Raw genomic sequence first — 27,133 nt, 5'->3', positions numbered from 1 at the left:
ATTTGGCAATGTTAGCTGCCCTTTAAATCAACCCTTACAAGTTAAGGAATTGTATATGGTACTCAAATTTTTGATCACCAACATCTTTTAACTTCTTACTACTTAACAAATTCCTCTACTTTCATGGTTATTTATATTGACAGTTGCATGGGCTTTTGTAAATAACTATATAAATTACTTAAATCTGTTCTTCAGGTAGATATGCTATCTATATTGTTATTTATTGTGGGATTGCCAAAGCAATCTCATTTAAGGGGCCTAAAATGCCACAGAAAACCCTAAAACTGGCAGCATTGTTGACTAAACATTTTGAAAATAGATTTCTTCTCTCCTTGCTTTAAATGTAGACAGTAACTAAAAGAATAATAATTTCTGAGAGATTATTACTTTGTTATTTGTTAATGAACTATTCCCATTTGGGTAGTTTGTAGGAAAATAGTTAACAAATCTGCAATTTAGAAAGGAGAAATGACTGAATTTTGTTACTATTTATGTTTCCATTTTATTAGTAAAAATCATTCTGAACACTTCTTTAGGCTGAAAGCAGGTTGCCTTGTTAGTAAGGGAAATTAAGTTTCACTTACCACTTGTTTCACACCCCTGTCTCCTTTCCTTTTTTTTTTTTTTTTTCTTTTTTTGGATAGAAAGAATCTTTTAGCAATGATTTGGGATTCTAGTTGCTTATATCAATCAGAAACACTGTGTGTTTAAGACAGTATGTCTTTCTGTAAGGCACTTCATTATTTCTGCATCAGTATTTCATGAATCCTTCCTACATTCCTAGGAGATGATTTCAGAGTACTGTTTCATTATCTGTATGAGAAAAATGGAGGTACTGGTACTCTCACCATTCCAAAACCAAAAAGGCGGCTGGGCACGGTGGCTCATGCCTGTAATCTCAGCACTTTGGGAGGCCGAACGGGCAGATCACCTGAGGTCAGGAGTTCGAGACCAGCCTGGCCAACATGGTGAAACCCCGTCTCTACTAAAAATACAAAAAGTAGCTGGGCATGGTGGCAGGCGCCTGTAATCCCAGCTACTTGGGAGGCTGAGGCAGGAGAATTGCCTGAACCTGGGAGGCATTGAGCCGAGACCGTGCCATTGCACTCCAGCCTGGGGGACAAGAGCGAGACTTCGTCTCAATAAAAAGAAACAAAAAAGAACACAAAAAGGCACACAACTCGGGTGCTCTGTCAACCTACTTTCCACTTGGAATTAAATTGTAATGAGTTAGCTTAAATATTAGGTTATATTGTGTTCTCTGAACCTTAGGTATGAAGGAGTCTTTACTTTTGGTTATAGTTGTTCATCTAAAAGCTTTTTAGCTTTGGAAGTTTACAAAAAGTACACTTAGATATGTTCAACCTTCTTTCTGCTTAAAGTTTTTAAGAGTAAAAGGTTTGTTTGTTTGTTTGTTTTGTTTTGAGACAGGGTCTCTCTCTTGCCCAGGCTGGAGTATAGTGGCATGATCTTGGCTCACTGCAGCTTCCGCCTCCCAGACTCAAGTGATCCTCCCGCTCTAGCCCCCCAAGTAGCTGGGACGACCAGCCTGTGCCACCATGCCCAGCTAATTTTTTGTGTGTTTTTTGTAGAGACAGTGTTTTCACCATGTTGCCCAGGCTAGTCTCGAATTTCTGAGCTCAAGCAATCTGCCTGCCTTGGCCTCCCAAAGTGCAGGGATTACAGGTATAAGCACACATGCCCAGCCTGAATGTTTTATATATACATTTTGGTTAGGTAATTTTTTTTTTTTGGAGACTTGGCAGCCTATTATTTGTCTGAATTTGATGCATCTTCTCTGCTCTTCCCGAGATACTATGAAATATGTGTGTTATTTTTTAGGTAAAATTTTAGATCCTATTTGGTGATAATTGGATACTGGTAGTGTATGATATGAGCATAGTTGAGAATAATCATTGCATAGAAACCTGTCTTTTCAAATTCATTTTTGTGTTTCTCACCTGAAGAAAAAAATTACAAACACTACATAATTTCCTCATAATAATATTGACGTTTTATTTATTTTTTATTTTTAGAGATAGGGTCTCACTGTCTTGCCCAGGCTGGAGCATCATGCCTCATCATACCATCAAATTCCTGGACTCAGGCAATCCTGCCACCTCAGTCTCCCAAGTAGTTAGGACTCCTGAGTAGTAGTTAGGTAGCACATGTTACCAAACCTAGCTAATTTTTTTATTCTTATTTTTTGTAGAGACAGGGTCTAGCTTTGTTGCCCAGGCTGGTCTTGAACTCCTGGTGTCAAGTGATTCTCCTGCCTTAGCCTCCCAAAGCATTGGGATTACAGGTATGAGCCACTGAACCTGGCCATATTGAGGTTTTAGAGAGAGAAATTACTACTTATTTGAAGAGTTGGGATACTACAGTAGTCTCCCCTTATCTACAGGAGATATGTTCCATGACCTCAGTGGATGCCTGAAACTGAAGATAGTACTGAACCCTATATATACAGTCACATGTCATTTAACAATGGGATACCTTCTGAGAAATGCGTTGTTAGGTGATTTCATAATTGTGAGAACATCATAGAGTGTCCTTACATAAACCTAGATAGCATAACCTCCTACACACCTTGGCTATATGGTATAGCCTGTTGCTTCTAGGCTGCAAACCTATATAGCGTGTTACTGTACTAAATACTTTAGGCAGTTTTAATACAATGGTATGTATTAGTGTATCTAAACATAGAAAAGGTACAATAAAAATGCAGTATTATAATCTTATGGGACCACTGTCATATATGTGGCTCGTTGTTAACTGAAATGTCATGTGGGTTACGACTGTAGTGTGTTTTTTCCTATACACATATATCTGTGATAAAGTTTAACTTAGAAATTAGGCATAGTAAGATGTTAACAGTAACAATAAAATAGAACAATTACAACAATAGGCCAGCACCACTCCTCTTGTACTTTGTGACCATTATTAAGTAAAATAAGGATTATTTGAATGCAACACTACCATACTGCAACAGTGGATCTGATGACCAAATCACTTACTCAGTGACTAGCGGGTGGGAGCCAGGGCTGGATATGCTGGACAAAGGGATGATTCACATCCCAGGTAGGATGGCATGAGGTTTTGTCATGCTACTCAGAAGGGCATGCAATTTTAAACTTCTGAATGGTTTGTTTCTGGAATTTTCCATTTAAATATTTTTGGATTGCAGTTGACTGTGGGAACAAACTGTGGGTAAGGGAGGACTGTTGTAATAGAAATTTTATAGGGTTGTTTTGAGAAATCAATAGGATAGTAAATGTGAACTGCCTAACATAGTGACTGCACATAGTAGGTTCATTCCAACAAAGGCTTTAAATGTAGCATGTGATGTAATTTTGCTCACAGGAAATTGAGAGACACTGGAACGGGGAAAAAAAATGTGTGTGTGTGTGTGTGTGTGTGTGTGTATATATATATATATGAATGAGTTCTGCCCTAATTAGTACAAAATTCATTCAGAAGTAATGAACAATTCCAAGAGGAGCACACAGACTGGAAAGTTTCATTAACTGAAACGTTATCCTCACGGTGGTTGTCTGGAAACAGACCCAAACAGGAAGAGTGTCAAAGATGGGAATATTTTTATCTTTGGAACTGCTCTTATGGTTATTTTTCATACCTCTTTACCTGCATTGATTCACTCTGAGCTGTTCCTTTTGTTTGTTTTGTGTGTAGATTTTTAAAAATTATTCAAACAAGAGAAGGCAATTACCTCAGGAGGCCACTTTAATGTGTTTAACTTTGGCACAAGTTGAAGTCACCGTCGGAGTATGCCTCTCTGCACCTGACATTCCTTCCTGAGGCAGGACCCCTCCCTGTGAATAAGAGGAAAGGCTTGGCCAATTATGCTAGACAAAGCCGCACAGCTGCTGAGCCCAGCTGGGAGGAGTTTCCTTCTTGAGCAGGGAGCTGGTACAGTCAGGGGCTTGCTTTTCACCACCTCCTTTTTTTTCACACTGCTTCACCTTAAAGGATTACCTAAGGTGGAGGTAGAGAAGGGGGTGTTGCTATCTGCAGTGGACAGTCTCCGCCGCCCAGAGGGCTGAAGAGGGGAGGAATTGGTGCAGTTGCCCATCTCCTACTTGGAGCAGATGCTGTCTGACCCCAGCGTACCACTCTTCCTCCCACAGGGACCGGGAACACCAGGTCTCTCCCCTGGAGTTTCAGGTAACACCACAGCGGCATCCTCGCCTACTGGTCTGGTGGAAAGGGAAGGGGTGGTCCTTGTGTCTGGACCCCTCACAGCTGACTCACAGGAAGTGCTGGAAGAGCTTGGCACTGGGCGCAGCAGCTTCAGGATTACTGCCCCACCCGCCCTGCCCTCTCCCACGTAGGTTTTGCAGTATCTCTTGATAGAACAATGAAGGCTTTCCAAGTTTGCTAAGACTCCCAGGGAAATTCTTTGCACTTCTTTGGCAGTCTTCAAAATGTTCTGCCACCGACTTTCCCAAGAAGCTGTTATTTAAAAAACCCTTCGTGGATTTCTTTGTCTGAAGATCCTCTGGGTGATCATGGTTCAGCGCTTTAGCCTCAGGAGGCAGCTATCCAAGGTGGGTTGGTAGTTTTGTATGTTTGTGGAGGGGAAACTCTCACTTGCTTCAGCATGGTTCCTTTTTCTCTGGAACTGTTCTGTCAAGCCTGCCGACCTCCAGCGCTAAGGAGGGGCTGGGAGAGGAAGCGCTGCCTTTTGTTCTTTTATCTGACAGGCACAAAGCTTGAAGGCTGACTGCACTGGCAGCCCCAGATTGTGTTCCCCTAAAACTGCAGCTGTCATCTGAATTTGGGCAAAGTCGTAGTTTGCTCCTGAGATATAATTTCCAGAAGGGTGTGTGTGAAAGAGATAATTGTGGGTTGAAAGTGTGTATTTAATTAGCAATTAATCTAGCAGCTTGTAGACCAAGAGGAGAAAGCCTTCTCTGTGGAATCAGTGCTTTCATACATTTCAGTATTAAACTGAGAAAAACTACCACAGAATAGTTCAACGAGCAAGACTTGCATTAAAATGTTAAAATGAGTGGTTGTGTTGAGAAACTTGAATACTTAATGAAGTATATGAAAAGCAGTTACAGAGAGGCTCACAAAGCAGTTTTTACAGAGTTCTGACTGGAAAGCAGGTTCCATGTGTGCAGCTTGTGGGGAAAAGTTTTTTTTAACCTGAGAATATCGTAAAATAGTAAAAAGGTGAAGCACTCATTTAAGAGGGGATGGTGAATTATGAAATCCACTCTGCCTGTAGCCAGCCCTCCTTGACCCAGTCATTGAGTTTAGTGCAGAAACTAATGTGGAAAGAGGTGTGGTAAGAGTTGAGCTTTATTTAAAAACCCATTGTGTTCTTTAAAAGCTCCATTTAAAAAATGTAGCAGTTGGTGACTCAGTTGTGTCACAGTTCATTCCCTGAATACAGAAGCTTAAACAAATAGTAAATCAGTAGGCATTCTTCACTGCCTTGGCTGTTAATCAGAATTGTTAAATCCTGAAATGTGTTGTGATCTTAAAGGAAAACCTTTACTTCCCTCACAGGTGACCCTAGTGTAAAGTGTGTGCACTGATGGAGAAATGAGCAAAGTACTTGCTTCCATCCCTGTGTCAAATATGCATAGCTTTTCTTGGGACCTCTCAGCCTAATGGGATTTTTAGGAGTATTAAAATATATTTAACTTGCTCCCTTCCTCCCTGCTCCATGGTGTGTGTGTGTGTGTGTGTGTGTGTATGTGTGTGTGTGCGTGTGTGTGTATGTGTTTGAAGGCCTCCACATTTCTCTTACACAATAAAAAGAATCATTTTTGTTGCTCTTACAATGTCCTCCAGTGCTTGTATTTTCATATATATAGTACATTTAAAAAGCAGATGGGTAGATTATCAGGGCAGTGACATTCCTGCACAAGAGTGTCTGATAGTTGAGAGCCAGGTGATAATTTTCTAATTAGAATTAACTGTATTATGGGTATTTTGCTGCCAATACGTCTCTTCCAATTATTTTTCAAACTTTACCCTGTTCACTCTATACTATGTATATGACTGATTTTCAAAAAGTACACTTTTGAAGGAATGGGATGCATCCTTTCTTTAGGTACATTACATAAAAACATTCAAAAGATGTAGCCTTTTTTTTTTTCATTCCTTTTATTTTATTGCTCACTTTTATTTATTGCTCATTTTAATGTGATTTATGGATCCTGTAATGGATGATCTAGACCAAATGTAAAGAAATTTGTTGTCTATCAAATTTGTTGTTCTATCAGAGTAATGAACTGAAAAAATATCTTTAATTATTTCAGTCTGGAAGGCACTTAAATATGAAGGAGAAACTGAATAGTTATGTTAGTGAATTTAAAAACAAACAAACTCAGCAAATGGATCAGTGTAGCCAACATGGTGAAACCTCATCTCTACTAAAAATGCCAAAATAAACCAGGCATGGTGGTGTATGCCTGTGGTCCCAGCTACTTGGGAGGCCGATGCAGGAGAATCACTTGAACCTGGGAGGCAGAGGCTGCAGTGAGCTGAGATCGTGCCACTGCACTCCAGCCTGGGCAACAGAGCGAGACTCTGTCTTTAAAAAAAAAGAAAAAAGAAAAAGAAAGAAATTCAGCAAATGCATCGTGCCTCTGTATTTGTCTTTTCAGCTAAATTCATAGGTTACCTGAGAGCCGGGGACCTGCCATACCCCAGTTTATTGTATTTCTGGCACACATTGAACACTCAAAATGAAATTGTTTATTTATATATACACACACACACACACACACACACACACAGTTGAACAGCAGCAATTTCAGATATTTCTGACTTTAGTAACAAGTATTTTTGCCAATATGTAATTTTCCAGAAGAATAGTCTTAAGATCTGAGTTTTAAAAACAATTTCCTATTTTAACAAAAGGAAGTACTGATGTGACCATCTTTAAATTTCTTTAATTTGTCTTGGAAAATGTCTGAAAGAAGATAGAAATGTTTGCAGTAATTTTAAGCCTGATATCCACTTTAGATGCTTTTTATGTTAAGGTTGATAGTCATGCTTACTTACACTGGATATTTTCCTTAGAATATTCAACTGATTGTTGTAGGCTGATAGATGTTCACATCTGAGTTAAGAAAAAAGGAAGTAAATTAAGATTTAGGTGAAGTAAAAAGCATTCCATTTTAAGAAAGATGCTCACCTATTCTCTTTGACTGGATCTCAGTTAGGTGACTCACAGAAAAGTTCTCAATTTTCCTTGCCATTTTAGATCATTTTCTGCCTTTGTAGTTACCTTTCATGTGACTTCAAAAATACTCATTAAGGAAACCTTTTTCTTCCTGCCCCATGTCTCCTGCGTGAGCCATCCAAAATAGTCTAGAACCTGTCAATGTGGATATTTCATTTAATTCTTTTAAATGATTCTTGAGTTAGATAGTATCAGCTTGTTTTTTATCATTAAAAGAAACTGAGTTTCAGAGAATTTAAGTCATTTGGACAAGATCAACAGGAAGTAGAGTCAAACGTGGGTCTAACAAGCAAACCCATTCTGTTTCCTCACACCAACTGCCTCCCTAAATTTCTGGCGTGTCTGGCCCGGCGCGGTGGCTGACGCCTGTAATCCCTGCACTTTGGGTGGCCGAGGCAGGTGGATCACAAGGTCAGGAGATCGAGACCATCCTGGCTAATATGGTGAAACCCCAGCTCTACTAAAAATACAAAAAATTAGCCGGGCGTGGTGGCAGGCGCCTGTAGTCCCAGCTACGTGGGGGGCTGAGGCAGGAGAATGGCGTGAACCTGGGAGGCAAAGCTTGCAGTGAGCCAAGATTGCGCCACTGCACTCCAGCCTGGGCGACAGAGGGAGACTCTGTCTCAAAAAAAAAAAAAATTTCTGGCGTGTCAATCATTCTCACTATCATGGTCTCTGATGTTTCTCTATGTTTATCTACGATAGAAAACAATAAATAAACTTGTGTAACTTAGGTAACTTCCTTAAAGCAGCCCTTTCTCTATAGAGCTGAAGTATAGAGTTTGAACTTAGCAGTCAAACTTGATAAAATATTTCCCATAATTAAATTTGTTTTCTTTGGCCAGAGAAGTAGTGATTTGAATAAGATCATTGATTTAATAAAGCCATATTAAATATGGAGTAATTAGATGTAAGTTGAAACTTACCTGCATGCAGTTGTGAAACTTTGCACTGCCTTTTAAAGAACTTCTATTAAGGAGAAAAATTTACTCTTGAGTTTCTATAATAATGTTTAAGGATGAAATACAATGAGTTAGACATTCTTTAGAAAGTCCGTCTTAAATTACTCTGGCCTGCACTCTGATCAGAGGAATCTATTTCCCAAAATCTTTTATGGATAGCAGAAAATCAGTTTTTTCTAAAGTATGATAAAGGGTAGGAGAGCTTTGAGAAAAATTGTAAATATTATTTCAGTAAAATATTATACCCTTTTATTTTACTTTTGAATGGTATTTTCACAGTTCAAAATTTTAAATTACATAACGGAAATCTCAGCTTCTGGCTGTGTCATTTCGTGTAGTTCATACCCCTAGCTCTGTAGGTAACCAGTTTCTTATTTATCCCAGTGTTTGTGCATATGAAGCAAACATGAACATTTATTTTCTGAACTTTCTAACATGAAAGATAAATGCCATACAGATTGTTCTAAGATAATAACTCGAACTTTAATTGTCCAGATATGGATCTGAATAGTTAGCTTAGTTTAGAGTTCACGTTTATTTTCACGTTTTCTTGCAAGACTTACTTTAGGATAGAGGTAGCCTCACAGCACCCACTTTCTATATTAAAGATCATTGAAATAACAGTAAATCAGTGATGATTCTTTTTCAATCATAGCTTATTTTCTTCCTGTTCTATTTGAGAGCTTTCTTTTGCTGTCTTTACATTTTTCATATGGTGAAAAAACATGAAGGTAAAAATCCTACCAGTATGTCTCGGGTTAGCCTGTGAAGAGATTAATAGCTGAGAAATAGGTTTGTGGCCTCTTTTCCCAGTTCTGTTGATTTTATTGAAATTATTTAATCCAGACTTATAAAGCAGTTGGAAATATTTTAGTCTAAAAATACTACCCTTGCCATTTCCACATCTCATAGTGTCCTGTCACTTGGTATCAGTTTGTTATCAATAAAAGAAAATTAAGAAGTGGAGAGCCGGGTGCAGTGACTCACGCCAGTAATCCCAGCATTTTGGGAGGCCGAGGCGGGCAGATCACGAGGTGAGGAGATCGAGACCATCCTGTCTAACACGGTGAAACCCCGTCTCTACTAAAAATACAAAAAATTAGCTGGGCGTGGTTGCAGGCGCCTGTAGTCCCAGCTACTCAGGAGGCTGAGGCAGGAGAATGGCCTGAACCCAGGAGGCAGATCTTGCAGTGAGCCGAGATCGCGCCACTGCACTCCAGCCTGGGCGACAGAGCGAGACTCCGTCTCAAAAAAAAAAAAAAAAAAAAAAAAGAAGTGGAGAAATGTTGGTTAGAATTTGAATTTTTAATAAAACCTGTTGTTTTTTTCAGAAGTAGTTTTCTTTGAATTTCTACCTGATTTCTTTTGGGTTTATGGTCTGTGATACATGACTGACTTAATCTTTCTGTGAATATCTTTTTAAAAGTAAATAGCGATCTTTTATTTCCATCTTGAGTAGGTTAATTAGGGTTGTTTAAAAGTATTTTGATGACTAAAATGGTAAATTTTATGTATATTTTACCACCGTTTTTAAAAGGTATGTTGAACCCTCTTAATGATAAGCACTAGGTGGGTACGGTGAAGTAGTATAGTATTATATGTAATTAACAGTCCCGAATGCATAGGTAAGAGTCAGTACTGGACGCATGTTTTCAAATAATGGAAGGACATACCTCTCCTTCTTATGCTTTTTATGTAGTTAATTTTCTCTAAGTTATTCTAGACATTGACAAACTTCATACTTGGAAATGTAATATTTTGCATTTCTATTTTACCAACAGTTAAATGTAGTATCTCCTTGTTAATCATTAACCCACTTTTAGGAGGCTTAAATCAGGTAGCATTGTAATTGCTACTATGCATATGTCTATCTGCTTTCTAGAACTTGAATACTCAAATGTCCAACATTATAGGAGATCAAACATTTTGGTATTTTACAAAACCAGAATAGGAAGATTGATGGTGTTCTTCTGTTACATGAAATAAGACCCCAGTAAGATCAATGTTGTGTATTGTTGACGTAGTGGGAATGGATAAGGAATAGAGAATGACCTCCTTATTCAAATACTTTGGGAAATAATAGGCTAAAAATAGAGAAACAAATTTAGAAATATGTATAATTCTGAAATGCTTTCATGATAGTGATGCCAGTTTAAATTTAAAAAATAGCAACAGTAATAAATTGTTAACCGTGTAGACCTGAGAGAGCAAAATATGCTACCCAGAGGAGATAGTTAAGTCTCCTTGGAAGTGTGCTAGTTTTTTATTTTTTAAGTACACAGCTATCCGTTGGTTTGATTTGAGTATTATTTTAAAAAGAAATGTGACTGTTCTTTAAAATTACTTTAGAATATATGCACATGTACTTTTCCCCTTCCTTTTGTGTGTATATAGGTAACAGTGACTGCCTTTGTGAGGAGGAGTTGGAGACATAGGTGGATGGGAGGGAGACTTGCTTTTTAAAACTCTTTACCAGGTGCATTCACTTCCTTAAATAGTAGCCCTAGTTCAAATGTGTTACAAGTTCATAATGTGGAAGTAAATTTCAGACTTGTTATTCTTCAATGAAAACCATTGCCAATAGTTTTCTTAAAGTTTAGTAGTTGAAAGTAATCTTCTGGGTTGGAACTTTCTCCTAACCATCTGTGTTAATCATAGGTTGAAGATAAACTTTGTAAGTAACACATAAGTTTGTAGTATAGAATCATTAACACTTAAAAAACTTGTTTAAATGAATCTCTTTTGGATAAATTAAGCATACTATTCTGAAAGTATATTTTGGGAATCATTGATAAAGGCAGGAACACATTTTACTCGTTATGCCAAATTGCTTGTAATAATAATGTGAAATATTCTTTTTTTTTTTTTTTTTTTTATCATTTTGGCTTACATTAGACTATGAGGAGAAGAATTTGTTATCTTGGATACCCGGAGGTTAGTTAGGACTTAGCCTCTGCATTCATTATATACAAGGAATTGTAACAAAATCCTACTGAAAAATATGTTTAATAAGAAGAAAATAATGGACATGCAACTTCCCTTGCGGTAGCACAGAAAATCTTTCTTAAATTTCAGTCTGTTCCATCATCTAGGTTGTAAGAAATAAATCACTTTGCCCTTCTTTACTGGAAATTTAGTGTGAGAAGAATCCATCTTAAACCCAAAGGTGGCATGTATAAAAAAAAAATTTCGTAGCTTTCCTTTTCACTTAATAAAATTTATTCCAAAGGTTTTCGTCATTGAAATTAAGTAAATCATAGCTATGTGACTTTGGTAAGTCATTTCACCTCTCTGAAGGTTTCTCCTCATGTGAAAAGCATTATCTAGGATCCTTTTGTGATATAAAACATATGGTGATTTCTTATGTGCTGCCAGAGTATATTCCCAAGAAAAATGACTGTTGATAGCAAATATGTAAGAAAACACCCAATTTTATACCAGGAGGAATCTAATTTTATATAGCTGTTCTTGGCAAAAGTAAATAAATTCATGACTTTAATGAATGGGCTTAGACTTTTAGTTTCTAGCCAGGTCTGGATAATTCCAATTTGAGAATAGCAAGAAAACTTACCGAGTTAATCATACACTTACTTGAGAAGTTGTAGATTTCTTCTACCTCATACTATTAGGAGAAAATACGAAATTTTGTGAAAGCAGACATTCCTTGAAATGGAAATTTACCTCATACAAAATGGATTTCTCTTCATTTTATGATATATTGGAACTCGAGTACCTTTTCTTAGACAAAGTATGCTGTTACAACTCTTATGGGAAAGTTCATCGTAACTGGGGAGATAAGACAGTTAAAATGCCAACATGAGCTATTAATTTTTGTGAAATTAATGGTGAATAGATATATATTTAGAAGAGGGAAGGAGCTCTTCCTTTGAACCTGAGGTGGACTTGAAAAGTCCAATAGAGGAAATAGGATTTCAGCTGGACCTAGAGGATTTGGATCAGTGGTTCCCAAGACTCCTTCCCCTGTCACCCCCAGCATATCTCAAGAATATGACTTAGGCTCAAAGTAGTGATCATTTGGGAGGGGTTTTGAAAAGCCCCTCACCAGTCTGGTGCATACTCCTGGAGGAATTCCTTCATATGCAAATCACTGAAAGCAGATGAAGGACAGGAGGAAAATATTGCAGGAAGGGAGCAACGTCACTAGATAAGATTTTGTTTCAAGATACTAAACATACCATGTTTAGTATCTGTTCTTTTTAAGGAGTTCTGACATGGCCGGGTACGGCGGCTCACACTTGTAATCCCAGCACTTTGGGAGGCCGAGGCAGGTAAATCACTTGAGGCCAGGAATTCGAGACCAGGCTGGCCAACCTGGCAAAACCCTATCTCTACTAAAAATATAAAAATTAGCCAGGCATGCTGGCACACACCTGTAATGTAATCCCAGCTGTTTGGGTGGTTGTGGCATGAGAATCGCTTGAACCTAGAAGGTGAACATTGCAGTAAGCCAACATCGCACCACTGTACTCCATCCTGGGTGACAAAGCAAGACTCTGTCTTTAAAAAAAAAAAAAGGGGGGGGGGTAGTTCTAACATCAACATCCTTTCGAAATCTAATCTTCTAAGAGTAAATTTACATTTTCTCTGGGATATTTAAGGTAATGGGGTTGCTAAACTAAATGTCTTCTGTGGAGGGAATAGAGGGGTAAATCTAGGAAACTCTCTTCTAAGTAATATATGTAGGTTGCTTAATATTATCAATTAATATATGGAACTGTAGCTGGAAAACCTTAATAAACTTGTCTAACATTCTTTTACTGTCTTCTAATTATTTGAAGATCATAGATCTACACGGTATAAACAACACCTGAGTATAACTACTCCATTGTGTGTGTGTGTATGTATTGAGACTTAGGAAACTAGACATAAAGGCTGATCTCAATTAGTAGATTCTCTTTGGGCACCACTGGAATCTGACCCAGTCTATTCAGTATCTAGTGGTGAATGATTATTTGAGTTTGAGCCTTATGAAATGCTATTGATCACTGTATTTAGATAACGCCCAACCATTGGGACTTCAATAAATTTTAAAGCATACAATGTACATTCTATGTATATTCTAACTTGGAGAAAACTTGGAACATGGTAATTGGGGATCATGAGTTATGTATAAAGACGAACATTTACTTCGTTTATTACTGTTTTTCACTCACACTACTCTAGCTACATCCAATTTCTTGCTGTATTTCAGACATACTACAGCTCTGCTGCAGGTCCTTTGCATGAACATCCTTGTTGATCTTGAAGCCCCAGTGGTTGGGTGTTATCTAAATACAGTTATCAACTTGTTCTCTCCTGTACCTGGAAAACTTTTCCTCCAAATATTTGCATTGGATTACTTTCCCACTTTCTTGAGGTCTCAGCTGAAATGTCACCTTTTCTGGAGGCTTACACTGACTGTTTAGTTTTTTTTAAAAGAGATGAGGGTCTCACTTTGTCACCCAGGCTGGAGTGCAGTGGTGTGATCAGAGCTTACTGCAGCCTCAAACTCCTAGGCTGAAGGGGATCACTAAAGGCTCAGGTAATCTCCCTCAGCCTCCTAGGTGTTGGTACTACAGGCATACTACCGTGCCTGGCTAATTTTTAAATTTCTTGTAGAGACAGGATCTCACTGTGTTGCCCAGGATGATCTCAAATTCATGGCCTCAAATTTCTACCTCATCCTCCCAAAGTGCTGGGATTACAAGTGTGAACCACCATGACTAGTTGACTGTCCTTTTTTATTATGAAATAGCGAAACCACTCCCTCCACACACTCTTCTCCCCACCCCCCACCATGTATTTATCATTATCTGACATACTATATATTTTTATTACTTTTTTTTGCCTGTACCTTACCCCAATATGAACCTTATGACAAGGACTTTTTTCTGTTTTAATTCGCTTCTATATCCAGGAACATAGAATAATGTCTGGTACTTGGTAGGTGCTGAAAAAAAAAATTGTTTCATGAATGAATTTGAGTATAAGGAATAATCAAAACTTTGCTTGTCTCCTTTTCTTCTTTTTCCCATCTCTTCCCATACTACCACTCCGTCTTCACCCCAGGCTACGTCTAATCCAGTTTTCATTCTACTGCAGAGTGATACCATGTTTGATAAGGCTTGACACATTGAAGATACCAAGTATTTGTTGAATCTTCAGAAAGATATGCAAATATTGCAGTCTCTGCCAATATTATCTTCTTCCCGAGCTATCAGACAAGTCTGAATATCAGAAATGGCAATAAATTATCAGCTTACTTCTTGAATAACATGTGTCCACATTTCTAACTTCATCTTTTTGGTGTGATGAAAAGATTTCAAAGTAGAAGAGTTCTTCTATTCTAACTTTAGACAAACCACTTAATTTCTCTGTGCTTTAGTTCCTGAATTTTACAATGGCATAATGGTTATTTACCCTGCTGCCTCATAGAAGCAAATGAAACGATGTGAATATGCTTGGAATGGTATTTAAAATTCGTAAGTATAAAGTAATATTCCAGACCACATTTTGCAACTATCAAATACTTAAAACAGGCCCTGAAGGCAACTTTCAGTCCTTTTATTTTTTTTCTATTTTGGTGCTTGTTGGAAAATAGATCTCCCTACTTTATAGATGAAGGTCTTTATCAGGAGGTGATAATCTACCACATTTAATAAGGGGTATATCATGTGAAAAAAAATGATCACAAAGTAAATGCTAAAACTGTACTGACTATTGGAAAGTTTTCTGTGTTCTAACTACATATTTCCTTGACCTTGAGATTTAGGAAATTGTATCTTTGTGGATTTTTATCATTTAGACTCCTGCATAAACATCAGTATTTGGAAATACCCTAATGAAATTTCCCATCTCTATTCAATGAGCAAGTACATTTAGATATTTAGATATATAGAGACTAAGAGGGATCTCATACCTTTCTGAATCTAGCTAAAGAGGGTATAAAAGGAATCATATGTCATCCGTCTGAAGAGAGTAGTGACACAATACTTGAGCTGTCCCTGGGTCTGACATACCTAACCCAACTGTTATAGTAACAATAAAAACATATATCTGGCTGGGCGCGGTGGCTCAAGCCTGTAATCCCAGCACTTTGGGAGGCCGAGGCGGGTGGATCACGAGGTCAGGAGATCGAGACTATCCTGGCTAACATGGTGAAACCCCGTCTCTACTAAAAATACAAAAAACTAGCAGGGCGTGGTGGCGGGCGCCTGTAGTCCCAGCTACTTGGGAGGCTGAGGCGGGAGAATGGCGTGAACCCGGGAGACGGAGCTTGCAGTGAGCCGAGATCAGGCCACTGCACTCCAGCCTGGGAGACACAGCGAGACTCCGTCTCAAAAAAAAAAAAAAAAAAAAAAATCTGTTTGGCTTTGTAAAGTTTTGAATTTATATTTTGTGACTTCGGGAATCACATTGCCTGTTATTCAAATTAAGTCAAAAGGCTACTGTAAAATAGCTTTTCTTAAGGGATGCAGTCTATATGAAAGTCCCCATTCTGGTTTCTAAATTTGCTGAGTGTTTAAACAATATTTCATCTTCTGCCATTAAAGTTGTTAGAAATAGTACTTTTGCTGATAAATGGAGGATTCTATTAGCTTCCAAATATTTTCTGTGTCTATCTCCAAATAAAACAAAAAAGGAAATAACATACCGCAGTTCATATGGTAATCAGATGGTACTCAGCAACCACCTGAAAAGTCATAGAAAAGATGATGGCACACATTCTCAGGAGATGCCCTTCTCTCATTCCTCCAACCCCTCTACTCCAGTAAAAGTAATTCCCTGTAAGAGTCAAAAGAGGAGTAAGCATTGAGAAAGATTGTTCTGTCTGTTAGTACTGTTCTAATTCTATAGCTTTGAAGACTGTAAAATATATATTAATATCACTTTGGTACTGTTGTTGGTCATTTCACCCATACTACTCCCCCAAATATACTTTTGCCAAGGTGTTCAGTATTTCCTTATTGCTAAATCCAGTTTTCAATTCTTAGTTGTAATCTTAGTTTTCAGCAACCTTTTACATGTTGATCTTTCCTTCCTCAGTGAAACGTTTATTCGCTTGCCTTCCAGGATACTATACACCTCACTATCACTAGTCACTCAATCTCAGTCTCCTTTCCTGGTTCCTCATTATCATCCTATCCTTTGGATTAATATTGCTGTGGCCTAGGCTCAGTTCAATTTACTGCTTTCTTGGTTATTTTATCCAGTCTGATGGTGTTAAATACCACCTATATGTTGAAAATTCTCAAGTGTATATTTCCAGGCATCATCATTCCCTTGTACTCTGGATCTGCAGAACTCAGCTGCCTATTTGACATCTCCATTAGAATGTCTGACAGACATTTCAAACTCAAAGTATCCAAAACTAAGCTTTTAGTATCGTTTCTCCTCCCTGGTTCTCTTGGTCTTCCCCGTCTCAGTTAATGGCACCTTGATCCTTCAACTCGGAGATCTTTGAGTTATCTGTGATATCTCTTTCTTATTCCCAGTATATCAGCAAATCCTCTTGACTCTACTTTTTAAATATACCTAAAATTTGGGTATTTCTTAACTGCTCATCTCTACTACCAGCTTTTTTTTCCTTCTGTTTTATTAACCTCCTAGCTAGTCTCCCAGCATCCGTTCTTGCTTAACACACTTTGTTAGCCAAAATGATACTAATAAAACTTAAGCCAAATGACGTTATTCCTGTGATCAGGACCCTCCAGTGCCTTCCTTTCTCACTCACTGTTACATGGTATTTAGGGCCCCACATAGTCTGTCTCTCCATTAACTCTTTGATATCATATTCTACTTTCTCTTTACTCATTTTACTCTAGCCACACTGGCCCCCTTGCTGTTCTTTGCTAGATTCCTTAAGTAGCTTAAATTCTAGTTGGGAAGACAAAGGATGAAAGAAGATAAAACTAAGCTGTATTTAATTGTGTCTAAATGTAGGCTATATACCACCATTCTGAGAGCTCAAAGAGGGGGAAGGTAACCTAAGAAACCTTGAAGGAGATGAAGTTTGAAAGGTAGATAGGCAGACAGTGCTAGAAGAGGAAAAAAAGAATTAAAACTTGACGTGTCCCGTACTATTTGCTTTATTCTCTGCAGTTTTCCTAGAACCTAGAAATGTCTCCACATAGTTCTTTTATTGAATGAATTAATGTGGTAATGAAAGCATAGTACCCTGCATGATCAGTGAAAACAACTTAACCAACAGAGTATGTGTCGGCAAAGAAAATGAATGAAGATGTTTGATGGAGCCAAATCTGGAGAGTTTGGATGCCAGGAGAAAGATTTTAGAATGGTTTAGATAAGTGTTAGAAAACCAGCCCATGTTCTTTAATAGAAGAAAACCTGTGGTGTAAATAGTGTGGTGAGAGGTCTTGCCTAAGATGACAGAGCCATCCAATAGAACTTTCTGTGAGGATGAAACTGTATCTGTATCTGTGATGGCCTGTGTAATAGTCACTAGCCTCATGTGACTTGAAATGCAACTTATGTGATGGAGGAACTAAATTTTTAATTTTGCTTTATTTTAATTTTAATTTAACTAGCAACCTGTAGTTAGTGGCTATCAGACTGGACAGTGCAAGAGAATATTGAATGTTATGGAAAGTGAAGGGATTAGGTTTGAGAGAACAATTAGTAGGCTTTTAGAGTAAACTATCCATGAATGATGAAATTTAAAAGAGGAAGATACTAGTTATTTAGAAGGAAGGATTAATAGAATTTAAGGAAAATAAGATGTAGGAAGGACATGAAGGAAGACTCAGCCAAGACTCTGGGTAGTGAGGAATCTAAGGAAATAGGAGATTTGGGGCAAGCTGAGAGTGATTTGTTGGATTGGGTGTAAATTCAAGTTTGGTTTATTATGTTTTTGATGAAGGTAGAATGGCTAAGTAAAAAGATTTTGTATTTGGAAGTAGAGAATTTGGAGTTAGGTAATGGTGATACTAATTTAGAGGTAATAGTCGAAAAATGAATGGAAGGGCTTTGAGCAAATAATAGAGGGGTGGAGGGGTGGAGGTGATGCTTAGTGTCAAATGCCAAAGAGAAATTAGAGATGAAGACTGAATTTATTTATACAACAATAGGTTCAGTAGAGGAAGAGACCCTGGAGATCGTCATCTAACCCGTTCATTTTACAAGTAAGGAAAGTGATGTGCAAAGATGTGAAATGATATGCTTAAATATACATATCTTGTAATTATCGAATTGAGGGCTTGAACCTAAATTCCCTGCTGACCCCTTCAGTTTACTGCTTTTCTCATTATGTTTATGGTAAAGTAGTAAAATTTGAGAAATATAATTTTAGTTTAGTAGGATGGACTTTAGATGACAGGGTGATAAGGTAAAAAGATGGGGAAATGGAGTTAGTATGGGCAGCTTCTTTGAGAAGTTTGACAGTGAAAAAAGGGGATCAGAATGGCTTGTAATGGGATGAGGCAGTAAAGTCAAATCAAAGTTTTTTCAGTATCAGAAATATGATTGAATAAACTCTGCTGCCATGGCAGCTAAGGATTAAAGTGACAAAAATAGTGTTATCTGTCTCTTGTACTGCTGCCTAGGAAGATGAAGTAATTGATAAGATTGCAGAATATTGGCCGGGTGCGGTGGCTCACGCCTGTAATCCCAACACTTTGGGAGGTCGAGGTGGGCGGATCACGAGGTCAGGAGATCGAGACTATCCTGCCTAACACGGTGAAACCCCGTCTCTACTAAAAATACAAAAAATTAGCCGGGCATGGTGGCAGGTGCCTGTAGTCCCAACTACTCGGGAAGCTGAGGCAGGAGAATGGCATGAAACCAGGTGGCGGAGCTTGCAGTGAGCCGAGATCGTGCTACTGCACTCCAGCCTGGGCGACACAGCAAGACTCCGTCTCAAAAAAAAAAAAAAAAAAAAAAAGGTTGCAGAATATAGCAGTAGTGAAGCCAGAAATAGTCTTTAGATCTGTTGAAACTATTTAGTGACCAAACCTCCTTATTGTGTATGTACTGAAAAAGAGTAACACTTTACTACACATTGTTCCATTTTTGTTTAGGATGTAGATGTTGGCGTGATTAGCAGTTTACTTGGAAAGATATGACTTCATAATATTTCCTTTTCTTGAAGCCTCTTGATCTGCTAAGGTCTAAAAAGAGTTCAAAGAGGTAAATCTTTAGCATAAAGACTCAGTATGTTTTTCAAATAACTTTTAATTATACAACTACTGCCTTGAGGATATTTACCCATAATATCAAAGGAGTAACTACCACATAAATGTAGCACACATACTTATTTACATCTTTAAAATACGATGTCATATTGGAAAGAATTTTTAGTGAAATAGTAAATACAGATGATGAGAATGCCACCTGGAGAAAGAGATAATGTGATTGTTAAGAATGCGAAGATTGTTTTATTATATGGCTGTTACTAGAATAAATGATCTCAAGAAATTACCTTGGCTTTAGCCTGTGTAGAAAATTAAAATATAAGAGTTTAATTTTACAGTGCTAACTAGAAGTAAAATCTAATAAGAAAATTTAACTTTCCTTGGAAGTTAACATTGTAGTGTTTAATTTCTGCTACCAATTCATTTCTGAAAGCATATGACCATTCTTAGTTGATTTGCTGCTGCTAGGAAGTCTCTGTATACTGTATTATGATAGAGAATGTTGTGCTTCTACTGTAATTCATGGAATTCTGAATGAATTGCCAAATCAAGATACAGTTGTTTGATGCGAGGTTCTGGGAAGAAAAAAAGATCCACAAAAAAGAAACAAACTACAAAACAAAACCCTTGTTAGGATGGAGTTAGGTTACTCCATCTGCATTAGTCTGTTCTCATGCTGCTATAAAGAACCACGGGAGACTGGGTAATTTATAAAGGATAAAGGTTTAATTGACTCACAGATCCTCAGGGCTGGGAGGCCTCAGGAAACTTAAAATCATGGCAGAAGGGGCAGTAAACACATCCTTCTTCACATGATGGCAGGAAGGAGAAGTGCTGAGCAAAAGTGGGGAAAGCCCCGTATAAAACCATCATATTTTGTGAGAACTCACTATCACGAGAACAACATGGAGATACCACCCCCCCACCATGATCTAATCACCTTCCATGAGGTCCCTCGTGGGGATTACAATTTGGATGACAATTCAAGATGAGATTGGGGTGGGGACACACAGCCAGACCATATCACCATTCTTTCTTCCTTTAAAGGGAGTACATTGCCTTGAGAAAATAGTATACTTTTTGTAATTATGCTGGACTATAGGAATTATGAAATTCAACCTGTACTGAAAGCAGAAAAGGGAAAAGTATCATTGCCTTTATTTCATCAGTGATGGAACAAAGGCAACAGTGAAATTGCATAGTGATAAAATAATAACTGGAATTCCTGTCTTTTCTAATTTCATGCTCTTTTGACCTTAATGTTGAAATGAAATATTGCTGTGTGCCTAAATTGTTTTTTATTACAGACCCTTGTCTGTTAATATACTCTACTAAATAGATTACAAATATTTAGAATCCTAAATACTATATTTTGCATTTAGAACATTTCAGCTTAGAAGAATATGTCTTGTTTACGTTTTGCTTGCTAAGCATGTATGACTGGCAGAAGGTTTTTAGTCCTACTGCCCACGTGGTTTGGATAAAAGAACTAGCAGTCTGTTAGAGAAGAACAAAAGAGAAGCAAGGAAAATAATTTTTCTTTGGCCAGAAGATATCACTGGAGCCTTGATCACTAGAGTTTAGGCAACAACCAAAGCCGAGGGAAATCAATAGAAAGTAGTGTGTGCTTGTAGGAAGGAGGCATTTTGGTTGGGGGTTGGATTGCATGGCATGCAAGATAAGGGTTCCCATTGGCCAGTGGCATTTCACCCTCATGTTTCCCAGTGGAATTTAAGTGAGAAATATTCTGGCATTTTTTATTTGTTTGTTTAATTAGTTTCTGAGGAATCCGTTACTCTGCACAGATTGCTTTTGTTCTTTATTTTAAAACAGGGAAACCTCTTGACTCTGGGCATAACCAAAGGGTATAATTAATAAAATAAAAGGACACAAACAAGAACTAATTGGGCTGTGATACTGTACTTCTAATCTGTCTAGTTTTAGAAGAGTCAAGAGGTCTTGGTCTAGAATAAGATAGACCTAAGGATCTTGTGTTTTGAGGGGTGGGCAAATATGTTGTCTTTCTCTGGGATTGGGAGTCAGATTACCTTGCACTGAAGTGAGTCTGGTGATCTACTTTTAAGTCACTTAAATGCTTTTGTGCCTTTGCTGAAATCAAACTGGAATCTTGGAAGAGACCTTGAGATGTTACCTCTAAGTAGTTTTCCCCATAAAGAATCCCATTCTTTTGTGAATTTAGTATTCTCCAGAATAGATATGGATTTTCAAATCAGATTATTCCCCTAGGATGATTACTCTAAATTGCTCTAGTATGCTGGTATTTTTATACTGTTTTTTCATCAGTCAAAGGAAGATTGTCATTATAGTAGTGGCTCTAATTTATTGACTTCCTATTGTATTGCAGATATTGTATTTAGCACTTTATAAACAAGATCTTGTCTAATCCTCCCAACACTTGTGACACTTAAGATTCAGATTGAGACTTCTCTCTAAATCACACTTAGAGAAGATTATACCACTCTGAACAGTCATTAGATAGTGTTTGGCCTATGTTAGTGATTAATTTGATAGCCCAACACCTGGCATAGTTCCTGGTACATGGCAAACACTTAATATGTTCGAAAAGAATACTCAGGTTGGGTACAGTAGCTTATGCCTATAGTCCCAACATTTTAGGAGGCTGAGGTGAGAGGATTGCTTGAGGCCAGGAGTTTGAGACCAGCCTAGGCAATATATTGAGAACCCATCTCTACAAAATATAAATAAAAATTAGCCAGGCATGGTGACTACTACACCTGTAGTCCCAGCTACTTGGGAGACTGAGGCAGTAGCATCCCTTGAGCCTTAGAGGTTGAGGCGACAGTGACCTGCGATCACACTATCTTATTCCAACCTGGGTGATAAAGCGAGACCCTACCTCCAAAAATAAATAAATAATAAAAGAATGTTCTTGTATACCATCTAGCACTTTGGGAAACTTTTCTGATTTTCCTTTTTTTCTCTGGCCCTTCCTATTTGGGTGCTCCTCTTCTGCTCATCTTTTGAATGTTCACATTCTTGGCTTTGTCTTAGGCCCTCTTTTATTCTCTCTATATACTTCCCATGGGTAATATCTGTTTTCTTTGGCATTGTTTGTCATTTACATGTGGAAGACGCCCAAATCAGTATCTCCAGTTAAGATCTTCCTTCTGAGCTGAGCTTTAGTTTCATATGTTTTACTCACTTATTTAATTCAGCAAACATTTATTGAAAACCAACTGTTATGCCATTTACATAAAGTGTAGCAGTGAAAAAGATAAACAGGATTTCTCTTCTCATAGAACTTATATTGTAGGGAATAAATAAGTTTACAAATTCTGGTAAGTGCTAGAAAGACAAATCAAGGTAATGTGATGGAGAGTGGTTAGAGTAAGATTCTGTGACGAGGTGATATTTGAGATGAGATCTAAAGGCAAAGAGCAAGACTGTGTGTCTTGGGAGAGAGGGGGAGTAAAAGGGAAGTGGGGCAGTTCCTTAGTGCAAAGGCCCTAAAAATGGGAGAACTTGACCAGTGTAGATGAGGCTTAATGTGAGAGTAATTGATAAAGATGAAGGCTATGTGTCATCCAGGGATTTCTTTGGCTATGATAGAGAGTTTGATTTCATTCTAAAATTCAGTAGGAAACCTTTAATGGGTTTAAATAGGGAATCTGATGTTCTGATTTATATTTTTAAAAGATCTGTCTGGCTACAGTATGGAGAGCGTGGAGGGAGATAATGATGCCTTGCATTAGGGTGGTAACAGTATTCCTGAGATGAAGAGAGGTGGATAGATTTGGGCTATATTTTAAAGGTAGATTTGATAGGATTTGGTAATGGATTGAATGTGGGAAATGAGGAAAAGAACCAGTTGCCTACTTGACATCTCCTCTTAGATATTTCTTGTTTATCCAATAGTTAACGTGGTTGAACCTGCTCACCTTTCCCTCCTCTTTATTTTCCCAACCGCAGTTCTTTTCCAGTGTTTATCTTATTAAATGTTACCCACAGTGTGTATTCAGTGGCTTAAGACAGAATGCTGGCCATTACGTTTAATTTCTTTTTCTTTTTTTTCGAGACAGGGTCTTGCCCTGTCACCCAGGCTGGAGTGCAGTGGCATGATCATAGTTCACTGCAACCTTGAACTACTGGGCTCAGACAGTCGTCCTACCTCAGGCTCCTCCCAAGTAGCTGAAACTGCAGGCACATACCACCACACCTGGCTAGTTAAAAAATTTTGTTGTTGTTGTTAAGATGTGGTGGTGGGGTTGTCATGCTTTGTTGCCCAGGCAGGTCTCGAACTTGTGGGCTTAAGTAATCCTCCTGCCTCAGTCTCCCAAAGTGCTGGAATTACAAATGTGAGCCACCATAGCCAGCCTTCAATTTCTTATCTGCATACCACCCCCAGCCAGTAAATGTCATTGATTCTACTTTCTAAATATTCTCAAGTAGCAGGTCTCTGACCCCAGCATAGTAGCTGGATCCTTGCAGCAGTCTTCTAGTGGTCTCCTTGCCTTCTATATTATCCCCCCTGTCTAATTCATTCTGGATACTGCAGACAGGTTTAATTATGGCATTTTTCTAGTGAAAATTCTTCATTACCTCCCTCAGGATAAAGTTCAAACTTCCAAACATGATCTGTAGAGATTCTTTATGACCTGGCCTCTGCTCTTCAGCCTCACATTTTACCATTCACACCCTTGCTCCCTACAACCACACGAAACTACTATGTATTTCTCAGTAGTCTAGCTGTTTTACACTTGTTCCCTTTTCCTCATCTTATTGCCTATTCTCACCTCCATTTCACCACAAAACAAGCAAACATTAAAAAAAAGAAACTCCTAAGGTCCCTTGGGTCTTAGCCTAGGTGTCATTTCTCCAAAAAGGCTTTCTGATCTGCCACCTCTAGGTTAGTTGCCCCTCTTTTGTATTCTCTTAGTACCCTGTATTAGTTCCGACGATGATACTATCTCACTATTTTGAATTGCGTCTGTTTTCCACTAGACTAAAAGCTTCATGAGAGCAGGGACAGTGTCTTCCATGTTCACCATTTTATTTCCAGCTTCTACATTCTTAATATACATTTTTTGAAGGTGAGCTGTGGGAAGAAAGGTCGTATATTAATAGAATATTCATAGCATTTTTTAGGTATGGTAATTTATACAGCCTACTGATACTTTTCTAAAAAGAATATTCAATACCTGTAGTTCATAAATAAACTGATACCTCTGTGCTATATAATAAACTGATCAGTGCCCTAAATATTATTCTCAGAAGTGGCCCAGAAGTCTTTTCCACATGACCTAGCAGTGTATATGTAATCACAAAAGCCAAGAAACAAAGATGTTTCAGCTTAATATCTTTCCTCCTCCAGACCTAGAATTGGCTACATTTCTCCAAGGAGCCCTGGTTTCTTTCAGTGGAAAATAATATTTAGAGACCATTTAAAGCATAAGGTATGCTCATTACTACTATGTTGAGCCAATATGACAACTGAAAACAGTTAAATTTTTTTTGTATTTCTTCTGTCTTTAAGGTATACAATATAATAATTTTTTTTTTTTTTTTTTTTTTTTTTTTTTTTGAGACGGAGTCTCGCTCTGTCGCCCAGGCTGGAGTGCAGTGGCCGGATCTCTGCTCACTGCAAGCTCCGCCTCCCGGGTTTACGCCATTCTCCTGCCTCAGCCTCCCGAGTAGCTGGGACTACAGGCGCCCACCACCTCGCCCGGCTAGTTTTTTGTATTTTTTAGTAGAGAGGGGGTTTCACTGTGTTAGCCAGGATGGTCTCGATCCCCTGACCTCGTGATCAGCCCGTCTTGGCCTCCCAAAGTGCTGGGATTACAGGCTTGAGCCACCGCGCCCGGCAATAATTTTTTAAATTTTAGTTTTTTTTTAGAGACAGGGTATTTCTGTTGCCCAGGCTGGAGTACAGTAGCACAATCATGGCTCACTGCCACCTCCAGCTCCTGGGCTCAAGTGATCTCCCACCTCAGCCTCCCAAGTAGGTGGGACTACAGGCAACCGCTACCATGCCTGGCTAATTTTAAATTTTTGGTAGAGACAGGGTCTCACTGTATTGCCCTGGCCAGTTGCAAACTCCTGGGCTGAAGTGATTCTCCCATCCCAGGCTCCCAAAGTGCTGGGATTACAGACATGAGCCACTTTGCCCAGCCAGTAAAAATATTTTTTAAAGTCACTTGAAATAATTCTCTCCATGTTGTTAATTCATGAACTTGATATTGTTGGGCTCATTTGTTCTCTTTCACTTTTTACATTTAGGGACTTTTTTTTTTCCATTTTGATTAAATTTGGCTTTATAAATTACATACAGCATTTACATGGCTTCAAATTCAAATCTATAAAACAAAGTACATTCAGAGAAGTCTAGCTCTTTCCGTGTCCTTCTGGTTTCTTTTCTGAATTGACAGCTTTTTTCCCCTAGCTTTGCTTTCCATTAAAAAAGAAAGTACAAACAAATGTGTAAATATATTTATCCTCTACCCCACTTCGCCTTCCCACACAAACACCCACACATGTGCACAAATTTTTGAAGAAAAATGGCACTATACTTTTATAGTACACTTGTTTCTTTTTAGCTTGATATATTCTGGAGATCTCACTTTAGCAACATAGAGAAGTAATCCTTATTCCTTTTTAAAGTTGCATGGTATTCCATTGTGGGATTAGACCATAGTTCATTCAACCAGACCCCTCTTTTTGGACACTTGTGTTGTTTCTGGGCTTTTATGTTTACAAATACTATTACAGTGAATAGGCTTGTTTATGTACATTTTTATAGTCTTTGCCAGTATGTCTTCGGGTTAAGTTGCTAGAGTGAGGGTAACTTTGCTGGATTCCAAGATATTTCCATCCAAAGAGGTTGTACTATTTTGCATTCCTACCAACAGTTTCTGAGAGTGTATTTTCTCACTATTTTACCGACAGAGTAGGTTGTAACTTTCAAATTTTTGTCAATCGGTCAGGTGAGGAATGGTATCTCAGTATAATTTTAATTTGTATCTGTCTTATTGTGAGCAATGTCTAGTATCTTTTCATATGTTTAAAGGTTATTTTTTTTTTTCTGTGAATCAGTTGTTTTAATCTCTATAGCATTATGGATCTTTTTCTTTGTATAGAAAAATATATAAGGAAAAATAATTTTCTTTCTTTTTTTTTTTGAGACACATTCTCACTCTATCGCCCAGACTGGAGGGCAGTGGCGCGATCTCGACTCACTTCAGCCTCCTGGCTTTAAGCAATCCTCCCAGAGCCTGGGACCTCAGGCATCCACTACCATGCCCAGTTAACTTGGTTTATTTTTTGTAGAGAAAAGGTCTCTATTTTGCCCAGGACGACCTCGAACTCCTGGGCTTAAGCAGTCCTCCCGCATTGGCCTTCCAAAGTGGTGGGATTACAGGTGTGGAACACTGCACCTGGCCAAATTTTTTTATAATTGCAAATATCTTTTGCATTAACATTTTTGTTTCATCTTCTTGTCCTCCACACTTGAGGAGTTCTTCTATTTTGTAATTAAAATGTCTTGTATATCTATACTTTCTTACCTGTTTCCATTGCCACTAATGTAATTCAAACCAGCATCACTTCTGACAAGACAATTATGGTAGCTTTCTAACTAGTTTCCCCATCTTCATCTTTCCTAAATTCCAAATTTGTTTTGCCAGTACACCACATCTATCTTTTTTCTTTTCTTCTTCTTCTTCTTTTTTTTTTTTTTTTTTGCAACAGTGTCTTGCTCTGACGCCCAGGCCAAAGTGCAGTAGCATGATCATGGCTCACTGCAGCCTCGACCTCCTGGG

General features: G+C 38.2%; 1 protein-coding gene across 1 annotated transcript in view; it reads left to right on the top strand.

Moving 5' to 3' along the window:
• Nucleotides 1-3,930: 3,930 nt before the first annotated feature.
• Nucleotides 3,931-27,133, top strand: part of TMCC1 (transmembrane and coiled-coil domain family 1) — a 156,040-nt gene continuing 132,837 nt past the window's right edge. The window contains exon 1 of the mRNA XM_011974203.1: nucleotides 3,931-4,568. Coding sequence (XP_011829593.1) covers nucleotides 4,530-4,568 — 39 coding nt within the window. The 5' untranslated portion in view covers nucleotides 3,931-4,529. The remainder of the gene's footprint in view (nucleotides 4,569-27,133) is intronic.

This window comes from Mandrillus leucophaeus, unplaced genomic scaffold (genome assembly GCF_000951045.1).
Source record: "Mandrillus leucophaeus isolate KB7577 unplaced genomic scaffold, Mleu.le_1.0 Scaffold1428, whole genome shotgun sequence".
NCBI lineage: Eukaryota > Metazoa > Chordata > Mammalia > Primates > Cercopithecidae > Mandrillus > Mandrillus leucophaeus.
Note: the sequence above shows the minus strand (reverse complement) of the source record. Positions and strands in the feature narration are given on the sequence as shown.